Genomic DNA, 15,990 nt, shown 5'->3' with positions numbered 1-15,990 from the left:
TTGAGGATGAGCATATGTGATAGTAATGGCAGCTTTGTTCCACTTTCTTAGTTAAGAGGAATCTTCCTCTTTTCCACATTGCTTACGTTTGCACAAATTCATACATTGTTTTAGAAAACTGGAAAATTGAAAGCTGTCACACTAATTTTTTCCTGTATGATTAACCTAATACAAAACGTCCCTGGAAAAACTATTGAACTTTTTTAGCTCATACTAAGAAAAAAATATTATCACTGCATGCATAAATCCTGGATACTTTCATATTTTTGCGTGTGGAAAATATTATTACAGTTTTATAGCTGATTATAGAGAGATATTCGGAGAATAGCAAGATTCACTTGTCTTGTTGCCAACAAGGAGCTTATCATTCTTATCTTCTGCAAAGCCTGAGCTAGGAATGAGACAATGACACTGCCCATTTCTCCACTCCTCGTGTGGCGAACTTGTCATTGTTTCTACAAGACAGTGTGTGCTGGACATGGTTTTGATGCAAGTTACCATTATCCTAAGGATAATCTGTGCAAAAGTGGCATTTTGATAATTATACTTTTGGAATAAGTGTAGTAAAAGGAGAATGGGGAGTGACACAGTCCTTTCCCTCTGTTGGCTGTGTGAGTCTCATGAAAGGATTTGAACTTTACTTAAGTGGCATCTATGATCTTCCTACTAGTCCAGCATGGTGCAAATCCGTCATCTGCTGGTTTGTGACCCATAATTAAGGGCCATTTAGACATAGTCAGGAAAGGAGGTGAAGCTGTGGGACACAGCTGAATGGCAAAAATTAGAGACTTGACTAACGTTTTTCAGCATCTGGAGAGTATATGTTGGAAATACGTATTTGATTATTCAGTGCTGCTTATAGTAGGGGAACCCTGCACACCAAAACCACTTTAAAATGAAGAGTTCAGCACAGAGCCACAAGGATGATTAAGGGAGTGGAACACCTCCCTTATGAGGAGAGGCTGAGAGAGCTGGGTCTCTTTAGCTTGGAGAAGAGGAGACTGAGGGGTGACCTCATCAATGTTTACAAATATGTAAAGGGTAGGTGTCAGGATGATGGAGCTAGGCTTTTTTCAGTGATATCCAGTGATAGGACAAGGGGCAATGGGTGTAAACTGGAGCATAGGAAGTTCCACGTTAACATCAGGAAGAACTTCTTTACTGTAAGAGTGACAGAGCACTGGAACAGGTTGCCCAGGGGGGTTGTGGAGTCTCCTTCACTGGAGATATTCAAGGCCTGCCTGGACAAGTTCCTGTGTGATGTACTGTATGTTACCCTGCTCTTGCAGGGGGGTTGGACTAGATCTTTTGAGGTCCCTTCCAACCCTTGGGATTCTGTGATTCTGTGATTCTGTATTTTGCTTGAAAGATACTACAATATCTGTCCCCAGTATCTTTCTCTAGCTAGTGATAGATGAGATATAACCAAGAGAACTGGAATAATGCCATGCTACTCCTATTAACCAAATGCGAGTGGCAAAGAAAAGTAGAAAGCACCAGTATAGAAAAAGAAAACAGTAATATTTAGCATCGTGTAGTAAATATATTTAAATGTGCACAAACAGAAAAAGTGGTTTAGTTCTATGATTACTTTTCTACCTATGCTTATTTAGTCTTTTCTCATTGTATCCTGATCATATTCTTTTCTTATTCTCACTGCTTTCTTTCCTCCTTTTCTTAGGCAAAGCTTGGAGATGAAATTCTTGACTACAGGGATTTGGCTGCTCTTCCTAAAAATAAAGCCATCTATAACATTGACCGCCCAGATATGATCTCCTATTCTCCATATATCAGTTACTCTTCAGATGACAGGCATAGTTACGGGGAGGTACTGAAACATGGGTATTTTTTTTTACTATGAATTTGAGATTTTATGTGCATCATTATCATGTGCATAATTTCAAGAAAAAAACAACCCCACCAAGTTGTATAACTTCAGTGAATTGAATCATCATTTGTTCATAAGGCTTTTCATGAAAACAAGCGTGACGTTCATTTCACTTTTTAGTCTGTGGAACTTTCTGTGAACATTTTTTAAGCAGATGACATGTAATTAAAGTATTTTTTTCTCTGAGAAGAGTTCATGCATGCGGTAGGAAACAGGAGCCATTGCTAATTATAATGGAAAAATCAGAAGCGAAGCCAAATGTCTGTTGTGATTTTTTTTCTTTTTTTTAAAGTGTACCATGTTATTTTCATAACACAACAATGGTAGCACTTTCCAAGTACAGATTTCTTTCAACTGTCCCTTACTAAAGTTCATCCTCATGTCATGCATGCATTTCAACCTATTCATATACAGTGCTAATATGATGCAGTTTGTGCTAGTGAAATTTAATTTAACATAATCTAATACTAATTCTGTTTTTTTGTGAAGCGTATTTGTATAGAACCCCTGTCATGCAAGTTAGCTTTTTTCCCTAACCGTAACTACCTTTCACTTGAAGTTCTGGGTTTTTTTCTCTACTTTTAGATGTGTTTTTACAAATCAAACCTCTTAGATGTGCTAGTTATATTAGAAAGATATACTTGGTCTAGAATGGAAATCTCATTTGTTCTCTATAGGTTTAAGTGAAATAAATGCTATACATAATAGCCATGCTATTTATAATAACCTCTTAATCAGTACCAGTAAAGTCTCGGTACTACTCTCACATAAAATGCTGCACATATGTTAGGTTTTGCAGACTGTCTTCCAAACCCTGTCTGTGCAATGCTGAACCACAGTAGCTCCATTATAATGCATCCTAAAAGAATTAAGATTGTATCTGGTAAAGGACTTAAATGGGATTTAGGTTTCTGATTTCACAAAACCCAAAGATGCCACCTAGCTCTACGGAACCTATGGAGTATAAACACTTCCTTTCTATATCAAAACTCATGGGTGCTGATAGTTTGTTGCCCTCCTCAATTGCCCATATACGTCTCAGCTTGGGAGAAGTGTGTAGACTAAAGAACCTCCCACCCACCTCCTGTGAGGACTCAGGCATTGCACCCACTCCGACGTGCTTTTGAGCTGTGCTTGCTATCCAGCTTGCACGTTTTCATGTTGCTCCAAATATTTATATCCTTGATATTACCAAGGCAGGAATAAACTGTGTTCCAAATTTCAGCATCCTGGCTACTACCTGCAGCCACTATAGTTTCAGTAGATTTGCTTTGCTCAACTAACCAAACATAGTGTTTAATTTTGAAAGGAAAATGACTGAACAGCAATGGCAACAGGACTGGCCTCACTAGACCCCAGGATTTTGCAGTAAAGAAATCAGCAAAATCGTCCTATGAAATTATTTGTATTTTATTCCTTATTTACTTAAAAACAAACTTGCCCTAACTTAAATGACAGGTGCTTTTCCAACTGTATCATGTGTTACACATGGATATTGATATTTTAAGAGTAATTCTTCTCACAAATAACATCATGCATGAATTTGTATCACTAATTTGTTGTGTGTTGCTGTTTGCAGTCACCTCAGTTGCTCTCTCCAACACCTACTGAGGTAATCCCCAGGGCCTTTGTACTCCTGTTCTGACCCATTTTGTGATGCATAAACCTGATCATATTGATAACCAGCAGCGTCTGAAATGTGGGGTTTGCCTCCTGATTCTACAGTGCATGGGGTTTTATTTGTTTTCTTCTGTGTTACTTGTGTTGAATACGCGCTTTGCTTCTGGATTGTCATCTGTGTACATCTGCCTCCACTGTCATCCATGTTTCTGCTTTCCAAAATAAAGGTTGTATGGTGGTTACTTCTTCAAGCTCTACTAAATAAATTACATTGGGAAGTATGATTTATGTTTACAATATAAGCTGCTGTCATGGGTTAACTTGAATTAATGCTTGATATAGCTTTCTCTTTGTCTTTTTATTTTTCACCACAAACAGTTAACTACTTGTTTAACTGTTTAACGCATACTGTTACATCACTTGCACATACCTGAACTTCTAGGTGTGTTTTGATGTGCGATCAAAGCCAGTCATTGTTTCACAAAACATCACCTTGGAAGCAGTAATAGCATTTCACAGTTTCCCAGGTAGTAACTCAGTTATACATCACAGGCCTGGCTAATTACTCCATTATCTCAGTTTTATGTATCACAAATTTTTTGTAATAGTGGAGAATTGCAGATATCTGTTAAGGATTTTAAAACACAAACTATCACTATAAGCACTGATTAAACAGAGAAGTTATCCAATAGGGATATAATTTAGTTGATAGTTTAAAAATAAAAACGTGCTTTATTTAATACTGGATTTCACTTGATTGCTCCTTCCAGAGACACAAAATACACAAAAGGTGAGGTCTGAAACAATATTAAATCTTGGTGATTTGGAAGATTGTAATAATTTCCTTTATATTAGCTAGCAATTAAATTACAAAAGTGGCACTGGTATGGAAGTTGGTGCTGTCATGATTTGTGTTACGTGAATGCTCCCATGTTATCCAGCTTCGCCATACTTGCTTTCTTTCTCTAAAGAGTCTATGATCAGGTGCCCAGGCATCATCACCTGCAAACTTGTCACCAGAGTTACAGGGATTTTTATTAGAGGAAAAAATCCACTGTATCGTACAATTGGGCACATCATAGAAAATTAGTTAACAGTCATTTAAATAACGTTGCGAGACTTTCTAGAGACATTGCTGTATTGTGTGCAGTTTTGGTGTCCTCAACATAAAAAGGACATGGAACTGCTGAAGCAAGTGCAGAGGAGGGCCACAAGGATGATGAGGGGACTGGAGCACCTCCCGTATGAAGACAGGCTGAGGAAGTTGGGGCTGTTCAGCCTGGAGAAGAGAAGGCTGCGTGGAGACCTCATAGCAGCCTGCCAGTATCTGAAGGGGGTCTATAGAGATGTTGGGGAGGGAGGTCGTTTCCAACCCTAACTATTCTATGATTCTGTGATTCTACTGCCTGTTAACTCTGTTTGCAAAGGTTTGAGTGAGTATTAAATAATGCAGCTACACTGGGAAGGAAGCGTCTCAAACTGGGCATAGAGGAGTTGGTGGCAGAATGTCTACAGAATGTTTTAAGCTTGGGAAAGCATCAGTTTTCCTTTTTTTTTGGGGGGGGGGTGTTGTATAATTCCTTCTGAAATTGATATTAAAGCAATAATGCTTCTTACCGCTATATAAAACTGATTTTTCCATTTTTGAAAATGCAGTCAGTGAGTCTGGGGTGAGGTGGAAGGGATGGAGCACACGTGAACAAGAGAAGGAAAACTGATGATGGAAAAACAGTGTATATCTCTATAGAGTCAAGGATAATCCTAGAGAAGCTAAGTTTATCTAAAGATAAATTGATGGATATAATTAAGTTGTCCCGATAGACATTTGGGTAGTAATGATGGGGCTAAGTAGGATCTCCTGTATGTTTAAATGGTGAATGATCCAGTGAGAGTCATACGGATGGATGCCTGAAGATGTCCCAGTATTCACAAGTGACTAGCACCTGCATGTCTTCACTGACTCCTATTGGAATAGGAGAAGGGAAGCATTTTTTTGGAGTGTGACTGTTCATAAGGTTTTCAGTGGTTGAAGCTAAGGGTTTAGTGGGAAATGGCTTGTGTGACTTGCTTTGCACAATGCTGCAGTATTAATACTAATGCTATACATGAGTGTTTCTATCAATTATCTAGTAATGACTATGTTGTAATATACTACAATGAGCAATTTATACAGCAGACATAGTAATTTCTGTGATGTAATCAAGCCAACAAATGCTGATTTTCATGTTGCCTGTAACCACTGTGCATCCATTCATATGGGTACAAAAGTGACCATAGTACTACCATACTAACCTGATCTCATCTTCCACCCATCTCTGTATGTTCAGGGAATTACACTGTCCTGAAACTACACTTCTGCAGTATTCTGTTCTTTTCAAATTATATTGTCGTGTTAAATTCATGTATGTACTGACTTTCCTGGGAACATGACCATTCTCTGACACTTGGCAGAACTCTTTCAGTCACAGTGCAGTGGAGGAGCTTACGGCTGAAAGCCACCTCATTTCATTGGGATTGCATGGAGCATTACAATAGCATCGACTTCCGTCTACATGGCACAGAAATGTGCAAATCATATATTCTGTCTGTTTCAGAAGTTGTTTCTCTTCCCTGATGACATACATTTCCTCTTTTCCTCTCAGGGTGACCAGGATGACAGATCTTTCAAGCAGTACAGAACGTCAAGTCCTAGCTCTGCTGGCTCACTGGGCTATGGTCGCTACACTCCAACCTCCCATTCTCCTCAGCATTACAGCAGACCAGGTAATGAAAAGCACTCTTATTTATTCTCTGGATTTTTTTTTTTTTTATTACTTATTTTGTAAGTAAGGTAGCCTCTGGGTGACAGGGGGTTAAGGTGGCATAGTGGGTTTACAGTGATTTATTTACTGTGAACAGACTCCCATGGGGAGAAAGGAAGCAAGTGTTTCAGGAACCAGCATCTAAGAAAGTGAAAACAGGTGTCTAGAGAGATTGTTTCTATGTATCTGTAAACAGAAGAACAGTTAAAAAACTTAATCTTGGTCCCATCCTGCCTGCAGCCACACATTCAATCCCTATCTCTTTCAAGGTGTAGTGTGATACTTGTGAATGCACACAAAGCTGATAGGGTAATTGAGTAACTTCATGAGCCCCTCTTGTACTGCAGGGTTATGGTCTGTGTCTCCTCTCCACAATGCAAGAGCTGGAGAATAGCTAGTGATTCTATTGGTTGGATTTTGAAGGACAAGTTGCTTTAGTTGAGAAGCTTACAGCAATATTTATTGCAGGTTTGGGCTGTAGTAGCAGCTGTGTTGGTGCTCTTGTCACACAGAGAGGAGGGATCACCTCCTTTTAATCTTTGCATGGGTGTCCAGTACCAAAGCCATACATATTTGGGCACTGTACAGAGTTTTATCCTGGGAAATAATCAACTGTATTATTCAAAATTCATTATAATTTTTCTCTGCTCCATCATTTTGGTGGAGAACACAGAGCATTTTTTTTTTTTTTTTGGGGTGTCTCTTAATTTCATTGGGAGTATATTATAATAATAAACCGGTTTGTAAATTGGGAGCTCTTAATCTTTCCAGTGGAAATGAAGATTTTATAGATAACAGAAACAGGAATTGGATATAATATATATATATATATATAAGCAGTATATATAGAGAGATAAAGTCTTTGACAAAGTGGAAATGAGACTGAGTATCGAAGATCTATTAAATAGCAGAAGGGTTAGACTCCACTGGAAGTATGGCAGCTATGTCATACTTAAGCTTAGCTGCACATTGTTAAAGCAAGGAGGAAAGATGAAAGAAAATCCAAATTAATTCTAATGGTTTACAGCTTCATTGAAAATTTAGAAGATAGGTATTGTAATTGCCACTTCTAGTAAATGCCAAAATATGTTATCAGGATATTATTACAACAAAGCAAACAAAGATGACTTGAGAATGTTTTTCAAAGTACTTAACCACATGTCTAGCTTTCAGAGCTCAAATAGCTTCAAGATGTTTCTTCAATGCTTAAATTAGCCATGCACTTGAGTGCCCTGGTGCATTGTGAACTAGATCCTACCAGTGTGCACCTGATGGCAGGGAGAACTGGGCCCACTCATAGCACAGTTCTCAGCAGAGACAAGGCTCTCCCCATTTCATTTCATTAGATCCATTACAAGCATATATCATTCCCTCTTGCAGCTTTTGAATATGCAGATTTTCCCCTGAGTGCAGCTATGCTTTTTATGGTTCCTTTTCTGGAATATTTTCTGATGCATTACATTATCAGTGTTTTCTATAATACTCTTTCTGCCTGTGGAAAGCCTGTGTCCCTTGGCCACATGCATAGTATGGCCACTGTGCTGTTTTTAGCAATAACTATAGAAAGATGAAGTCTCACATATAAGCTATATGTTTTCTAAGCATCAGGAGGAAAATGTTCCTGGAAAAAAGGATGGCATTGTATTTTGTGGCTTTCAGTAAGTGAACTAAATAGTCTATTTTCACTTACTCTCTGTTGCCCCCAGCTGGTACTCAGAGTCTTGGTACCAGTAGCTGCATCTCCCTGCCCCAACACCCAAGCCTTACATCTACATTCAGACATCATTACATCCCTTTCTTCAAAGGTAAGGCCCAGGAATGCAAAACCGTGCTGTGATACTGTAGACTTATTCAGATGTGTTTCACATTTATGTCTGTGCAAGCATGGCTTCCACTTGAATAAAATTTGTCTTAATTTTGTGCAAGTGCTTTCTTGATGTATTGTGTAAATTTGAAGAACTGAGTGGGTATGAGGCTTATTTCTGCTTTTCTTTTTTTTTTTTTTTAAGTGAGCATTAAGTGTATTTCCAAGGGGTGGAGGGAAGGAATTAGCTTCCATAATGAAAATGAGGGCGGCAATAATTTGGAAATCGGTTTGTTCTAAAGTGTAGTCTTTACCTTTATTTTGGTGGTGCTAAATGAATATTATAACCAGCTTATACATTGGACCCAACACTGGATGATCAGTTATCTAATCTCCTAACCTACATTTAGATATCCTTCATATTATTTGTAGCATTACCAAAAAATATGCCAGATAAGCTGGTTAAATCAGTAAAGCTGCACTGATTAGGAAATAATCTGTGCCTAAACCATAGTAACTGAATCTAGTCTCCTTGCCTTTTTATTTTTTCCAGTGGATATTAACTTTGAATGAACTCCATGTTCTCATGAGACAGTACAGGGGAATGCCATGAACCTTTGAGGCAAAGGCTATAATTTTTACCTAGTTAGTTAAATGTCAGAAAGAGGAGACATTCAGCTACCCCATTCATCTTTCCTCGAGTCTGTCCTCTCTAGTAACAATATCAATGGGGCAGAGACATGAATGGCAAACGTTTTCAATGCCTTTTTCTTGACTCTCTTGAACTGTTTGATGTAATAAAGCAAAACTGTTCTTGCTGTTGTAACCATTACAGAAAAGGAAGTGACCCTGTGCAGGAACCAGACTTGCAAACTCAACTGAATAGCAGGCACTCATTGCCTTTGGAAGAATAATGGATGCATATTCATTGGGCCCTAACACATTCAGAAAGAGCTCTGCCCACAGTCAGCTGAATTTCACTGGTATAAACAGGAACAGAATCAGGGTTGAGTCTTCCAAATATGATCCCTAAGAGAAAATTTTAATGGAAAACGCTGATGAGATTGAGCTATTTCTTACCATTTTAAAATCTACCTGAAAAGCTCCTTCCCACAACCACAAAGCAGTCACCCACACACGCATTTCTGGAAGGCTGGCACATTCCCTGGTATTCTCTGAGGCACTATTGAGCAGGTTTTTTTTATCTGTTTCTCTAAATTTGGATGATGTTATCCAACCTGATGTACTGAGTAAGGAAAAACACTTTTGTGTGCTGCAGTGCATGATTTCTCTGTATGGCAAGCTCTTACTCGAAAGCCCGCTTGTAGTTGCTTAGCAGTACTCCTGTTAAAACGAGTTTCTGTTCAGTGCTACCTGATGTTGCTCAGAGCAGCAGCAGTTACTTAGTGCTTCTGTTTGGAGAAAGAAATCCTCTAGTGGCACCTCCTTGTGCCCAAACAATTATTAGTAATGTGATCAAAATGATGTTTTGCAATTCCGCAACACTTTTATCAAGGAGCTGAAATATTTTGCAAGCAGTAGCTTATAGTGCCTCACAGTGCTCCCGTGAGGCAGGCGAGCCTGGTTATCACTTTCCTGTATAGCCTACCTGAGCCCTGCAGAGGTGTATAGATTACCTCCTGTCATACACTGAGTCTAAAAGGAGTCAGATTTGTCCCCATCCTCTTGAAGGTCTGTTAATTCCTTTCTCTGAGTTGCAGATTGTATTTTATTTTTTTTTAATCTTATTTTCAGTTTTTAAAAAAGTGAAATCAAGCTTATTTAAAAAAAAAATAATTATTAAATCCAAAAATAGTACACCACTCAACAATACTGGAAGTAATCCTTGTAAAACCAGCGCTCCATAGTTGCATCAAAAATGTTTCTTTAGGCTTCCAGGAGACAGAAAATGTTAATTTCCCTTGGGAAATTAAACCAGGAAGAATCTTTCTTTTGATTTCAATGAGTTTGTGTCATATTCTTCCAGAGAATTACATGGTTCATCATTTTTCCAGTGAAAAAAATACAATTAGTGACTTCCTGTTCTTTCTTCAGAACACTGTAGTCAAGCTCCCATGAAGTGTACTAGGGTGAGCTGTTCTTTATCATGCAGACATGTGATTTAGTTATGCTCTTTTAAGGATTTTTGTCTTGGAATGTCTTCAGAATAAATCCTGTGAAAACCTCACTTCCAAGTAAGCTTCACAGTTCGCTGTCATAGAGTGTGATATTCCTAGTACCTATGCTTGGTGTAACTCTTGAGGTGATGGAGTCAGTGAACTGTGCTGAGCCCTGCTGAAAAATATTTACTTAAAATGTGGTGGAAAGTATCTTGCCTTTCTAGAGCAGGAGCACGGCTTCCAAAGCCCATTTATGTGGCTTTGAAAGCTTGAAAAGAATTAGTCATCAAACTTCAAAAAACTGTCTTGCTTCATGCACCATGTGCAGAGATATTAAAGGATCCAGTTTCAGGAGTAGGCTCTGACATCTCCCTCATCAGGCCAGTGGTATCTGTTTGTTGTTCAATCCTGAACTTAGACAGCTTTTAATGTAACTTGTTATCAAGTTTCCCATCCTCCTGGATAAGATGAAAGCTGACAAGGAAAGAGATATAAACAATGTTATACTTTTCCTGACAATCCCTTGAAAAGGGAGCATGGTCTGAGCTCTGGTCAGTTGGCTCCATAAACACAAGGTTAAGAGCTGCCTACTCTGTCAGCAGCCAAAAGACACAAGGAAGTTTTTGTGGTTGACACTTAAGTTCAAAGTAAGATTCTTTCCAAGTTACACAAAATCCAGGGAAGAGTTCATGATTCTGTTTCTTGCTCTGCACTCACCAGTAGAGCAGATCACAGCCTGCAGCTTCTTGTGGCACAAGACAAAACCCAAATGTTTGAAAAATCACTCTTTGGGGATAGTTGTAATTTCTTTGAGAGCTTCTTTGAAGTTCTTGTCAGTGTATACCAGGCAAATCTTGAAAGAGAGAGATTCTTGGCAAAGGCTCATTTGAGAGATTTTAATTATAGGCTAGATGAAATGACTGTCAGTAGTACCATCACATGAACTTTGTACACGGGTCTTCAGTTTGCTTTGTTATTAAATACTTATTTTTGTATGCAAAATGTGAAATGCAACTCCTCTAGTGTGTTTGTCCAAATCAGTGGCAGAATTAAAGTTTAAATGAGCGTCAGCTTGTATGAGTGAACCTTTTCCCCCATTTCATCCTTAATTCTTCCCTTTTGAGCAAGTTAGATGTGGTGGCTTTGAAAACCTCTCCACACAGAAGATCCTTGCATCGAGAAGTTTGCAGATTTGCTGGTACTTGTGCTTGTATTGTGTACTCTTAGAAGTTTATTCCTCTTAATCAATGCTTCCTTCTGATTCCTTGCTGACCTATCCTATCCCTAAAGAAGGACTCTAAGTGTGTATGAGACCAGCACCTTGGGGTGCTCAGTGAGTGTTCATGCAGGTCATATGAACATACATTTTTAATAATACGCTAGTTTTTAAGTAAATGAGGAATTAATACACTGTGAAAATCACTTGAAAACTTTCCTCTTCTTTTTAAATTTAAAGATTCCAATAGTAACATCACATTTGTATGAATGACATTACAAGTTTTTTAAGGGGTTTGGAGCCATAAGTGAACTTGCTTAAATAAGTGTCTACCACTGCTCTTTGCATTCAAACTGGGAGCGACATTGAGGCATCTTTCATTTGGTAGGGACGGCCAGGCATCTGGGCAACAAGCAGCAAAGGAAGAAGGAATTAATAAATGCACATTGAAAACCTGTCACTACTTTCTTTCCAAGAGCAAAGCAGGAATCAAGAAACTGAATCACAGAATCACAGAATCACAGAATCCCAAGGGTTGGAAGGGACCTAAAAAGATCATCTAGTCCAACCCCCCTGCAAGAGCAGGGTAACCTACAGTACATCACACAGGAACTTGTCCAGGCGGGCCTTGAATATCTCCAGTGTAGGAGACTCCACAACCCCCCTGGGCAACCTGTTCCAGTGCTCTGTCACTCTTACAGTAAAGAAGTTCTTCCTGATGTTAACGTGGAACTTCCTATGCTCCAGTTTACACCCATTGCCCCTTGTCCTATCACTGGATATCACTGAAAAAAGCCTAGCTCCATCATCCTGACACCTACCCTTTACATATTTGTAAACATTGATGAGGTCACCCCTCAGTCTCCTCTTTTGCAAGCTAAAGAGACCCAGCTCCCTCAGCCTCTCCTCATAAGGGAGATGTTCCACTCCCTTAATCATCTTTGTGGCTCTGCGCTGGACTCCTTCAAGCAATTCCCTGTCCTTCTTGAACAGAGGGGCCCAGAACTGGACGCAATATTCCAGATGCGGCCTCACCAAGGCTGAGTAGAGGGGGAGGAGAACCTCTCTTGACCTACTAACCACTCCCTTTCTAATGCACCCTAAGATGCCATTTGCCTTCTTGGCCACAAGAGCACATTGCTGGTTCATGGTCATCCTCCTATCCACCAGGACCCCCAGGTCCCTTTCTCGTTCACTACTTTCCAGCAGGTCAACCCCCAACCTGTACTGGTACATGGGGTTGTTCTTCCCCAGACGCAAGACTCTACACTTGCCCTTGTTAAATTTCATCAAGTTTCTCCCCGCCCAACTCTCCAGCCTGTCCAGGTCTCGCTGAATGGCAGCACAGTCCTCTGGTGTGTCAGCCACTCCTCCCAGTTTTGTGTCATCAGCAAACTTGCTGAGAGTGCACTCAGTTCCCTCATCCAGGTCATTGATGAAAATATTAAACAGCACCGGTCCCAGCACCGACCCCTGAGGAACTCCACTAGTCACAGACCTCCAGCTAGATTCTGCGCCATTGACCACAACTCTCTGCCTTCTTCCTTTCAACCAGTTCTCGATCCACCTCACTACTTGATCGTCAAGCCCACACTTCCTTAGCTTATCTATGAGGATGCTGTGGGAGACAGTATCAAATGCCTTACTGAAATCAAGAAAAACTACATCTACCGCTCTACCATCATCCCTCCACCTAGTCACTTCCTCATAGAAGGCTATAAGGTTGGTCATACATGACTTCCCCCTCATAAAACCATGTTGGCTGTTCTTAATGACCCCCTCATCCTTGATATGCCTAGTGATGGAGTCAAGAATAAGTTGTTCCATCATCTTTCCAGGGATGGAGGTAAGGCTGACCGGTCTATAATTACCCGGCTCCTCCTTCTTGCCCTTCTTATAGATTGGTGTGACCTTTGCCATCCGCCAATCCTCAGGCACCTCGCCCGTTTCCCACGACTTACCAAAGATGATGGAAAGTGGCCTAGCAATGACCTCCGCCAGCTCCCTCAGCACCCGTGGGTGCATTCCATCCGGACCCATCGATTTACAGATGTCCAGTTTGCAGAGCTGATCCCTAACCCAATCCTCATCTACCAAAGCAAACTCCTCCTTTGTCCTGACTCCTTCTGGGGCTATAGAAATCCGGGGCCCTCGGGGAGAGTCTGCAGGAGTAAAGACAGAGGCAAAGAAGGCATTCAGCACCTCTGCCTTCTTTATATCCTCTGTCTCCAGGGTACCCACTTCGTTCAGCAGTGGGCCTATATTGCCTCTTGTTTTAGTTTTATTTGCTATGTATTTGAAGAAGCCCTTTCTATTGTCTTTAACCCGACTAGCAAGATTGAGTTCCAAGGAGGCCTTAGCTGTCCTAATTGCCTCCCTACATCCTCTAACAACTGTCCTATATTCCTCCCAAGCAGCCAGCCCCTCCTTCCATAATCCATAGATTCTCCTTTTCCACTTGAGTTTGCCCAGCAGCTCCTTGTTTAACCACGCCGGTCTCCTAGATCCCTTACTTGACTTCCTACTCATTGGGACGCTCCGATCCTGAGCTTGGAAGAAGCGGTCCTTGAATGCTAACCAACTATCTTGAGCCCCTTTACCGCCTAGTACACTTTCCCATGAGACTTCCCTTAGCAGTTGACTGAAGAGGCCAAAGTTGGCCCTTCGGAAATCTGCTTCCTTGTTTGAGGACAACTTGGCTGCAAGGTGGTTGTGATTCATCAGGATTTTTGTAATGCCATACTTCTCACCTTATCGTTTGGAAGGATCAGAGGCTATCAGCAAGTGCAGTTGCGATTTCAATTCTGAACTGCTCAGATTATATTTTTTAATGAGAAATCACTGTTACTGACTACACAATGGTAACAGCTGAAAAGTTTTTGAGTTTTAATTTTTCACCAACTGAAATTAACAGGCACACAATTTAGAAGGTATTAGTGTATCATCATGAGATACACAGCATGCTTTTCCGACCTCATATGGCCTGTTTATGCTCCTGCTGGACATGGTGGCACTACCCAGCTGACTTCAGTGGTGCATGTCAAGGCTGGCTTTGCTGACCATGCACCCACTGTTTTGTCAACAGGGGCAGAGACCACCTCCATGGGCATGGCCTAGACAGTTATGGTAATCCAGTAGTTTTATGGTTATAAAACTTCCCTTCCCTGAAGTCAGAACTCAGTTACAGATCTAGTATCCCTGAGCTGCTGCACGTTCTTTACCCAAAAAAAACCTTGCTATTGTTACTAGCCATTAAATTTGTGCTCCATCCACACTAAAACAATAACGGGTAATTAACAATCATTTTATGTTAGAATAAATGTCATGTTTGGCTTCCAGCTGCTTAACAGTGCTGTAAACTAATAGGATTTTACAAGTCCCAAAAAAGTAGAGCTTTACTTTTTTGTTTGCCAAGCAGCACTATAATGCCATAGAGTGTGCTTCGGGGAAATAAGCTAGGAAAAAATAGGTGGCACCTAATGAGCCTTTGACAAAACAAGTGTAAAAATGAATACACATCAATCTTTTGTGTATCTTGGAATTTGATGAAGTGACTATGGCATTATAGATCTATGACTTGATAATCCAACCTTGTTTGCATAAATAGAGCTGTGGCATGTTACCTGGGGGAAAAAGTTTGCAATTAAGAACCAAATTTCAACATCTGTTTTTATCACTGATATATGCAAGAATATTTGACTTTTCTGGAACATTTGTTTTTTAGTCTAGTCCTGCCCTGAGATAAACACCACTGAATGACTTCATTACTGGTTTCAGGGCAGGCCATGAGCCATAGCATTAATCATTTAAAAAACGTGATTGATAGATTATTCAGTTAAGGCTATGCAAAACACATTGCAAGGCTGTGAATGTTTTTACCTTTCTATTTTCTTCATTGAAGTGCTGTTAAAAAAGAAGTTTTAGTTTCAAAGTGGGGCAGTTTAATCTGATATTATCTTTCAGATATTCATTATAGATGAGATGCTTGGAGACTAAGCCAATATACTGTGCTGAAAAATAGTGGGCTTCACACAAATCACATATTTAAAACTGTTGGATTAACAAGTCATTCTGAACAAGCTTTTATGCTTGAAATACTCTACTTTGCTTTCCATTTTTTCTTTTATCTGCTTTCTTTGCTCTTCCCCTTGGAGGCAGTGAAAGTGGTCGGAGCACTCCAAGCTTATCCATGTACTCAGACAGCAAATCTTCACCTTCTGTCTATCAGCAGGCTCCTAGGCATTTCCATATCCCAGGTAGGCACACACTGCTTAGTTTTTGATCTTCGATTGCTGGCACGTGTTTATACTCTTCTGAATGTAATCTTTTTTTTTTTTCTTTCAATAATCTGTGAGTTCAAACTTCAAGAGAAGAAAATGTCTGATGAGTGCAAATCTGTTACCTGTTAAACTTCATCTCAGAAATAAAGAAGTTAGGGGGCTGTGTGCTTGTGGATGTTAAAAATGTAAGTGTTAGAGGAGGCACACAATGACAAGTGTTATTAAGCCTACAAAGGTACAATTATTTATAGTGCCATGGCT

At 39.9% G+C, this 15,990-nt stretch overlaps 1 protein-coding gene across 5 annotated transcripts in view; it reads left to right on the top strand.

Moving 5' to 3' along the window:
• The window catches only part of ABLIM2 (actin binding LIM protein family member 2), a 139,920-nt gene that overhangs the window by 93,706 nt on the left and 30,224 nt on the right, over nt 1-15,990 (top strand). For 2 of the 5 annotated variants that reach the window (XM_065659948.1, XM_065659939.1), the window contains exons 10-13: nt 1,682-1,828; nt 6,151-6,271; nt 8,016-8,114; nt 15,604-15,705. In XM_065659948.1, the coding sequence (XP_065516020.1) occupies nt 1,682-1,828; nt 6,151-6,271; nt 8,016-8,114; nt 15,604-15,705 (469 nt within the window). The remainder of the gene's footprint in view (nt 1-1,681; nt 1,829-6,150; nt 6,272-8,015; nt 8,115-15,603; nt 15,706-15,990) is intronic. The other 3 variants (XM_065659972.1, XM_065659964.1, XM_065659954.1) reach the window with 2 other exon arrangements.

This window comes from Lathamus discolor, chromosome 1 (genome assembly GCF_037157495.1).
Source record: "Lathamus discolor isolate bLatDis1 chromosome 1, bLatDis1.hap1, whole genome shotgun sequence".
NCBI lineage: Eukaryota > Metazoa > Chordata > Aves > Psittaciformes > Psittacidae > Lathamus > Lathamus discolor.
The sequence above is the reverse complement of the archived record's forward strand: the minus strand, read 5'-3'. Positions and strand labels throughout refer to the sequence as shown.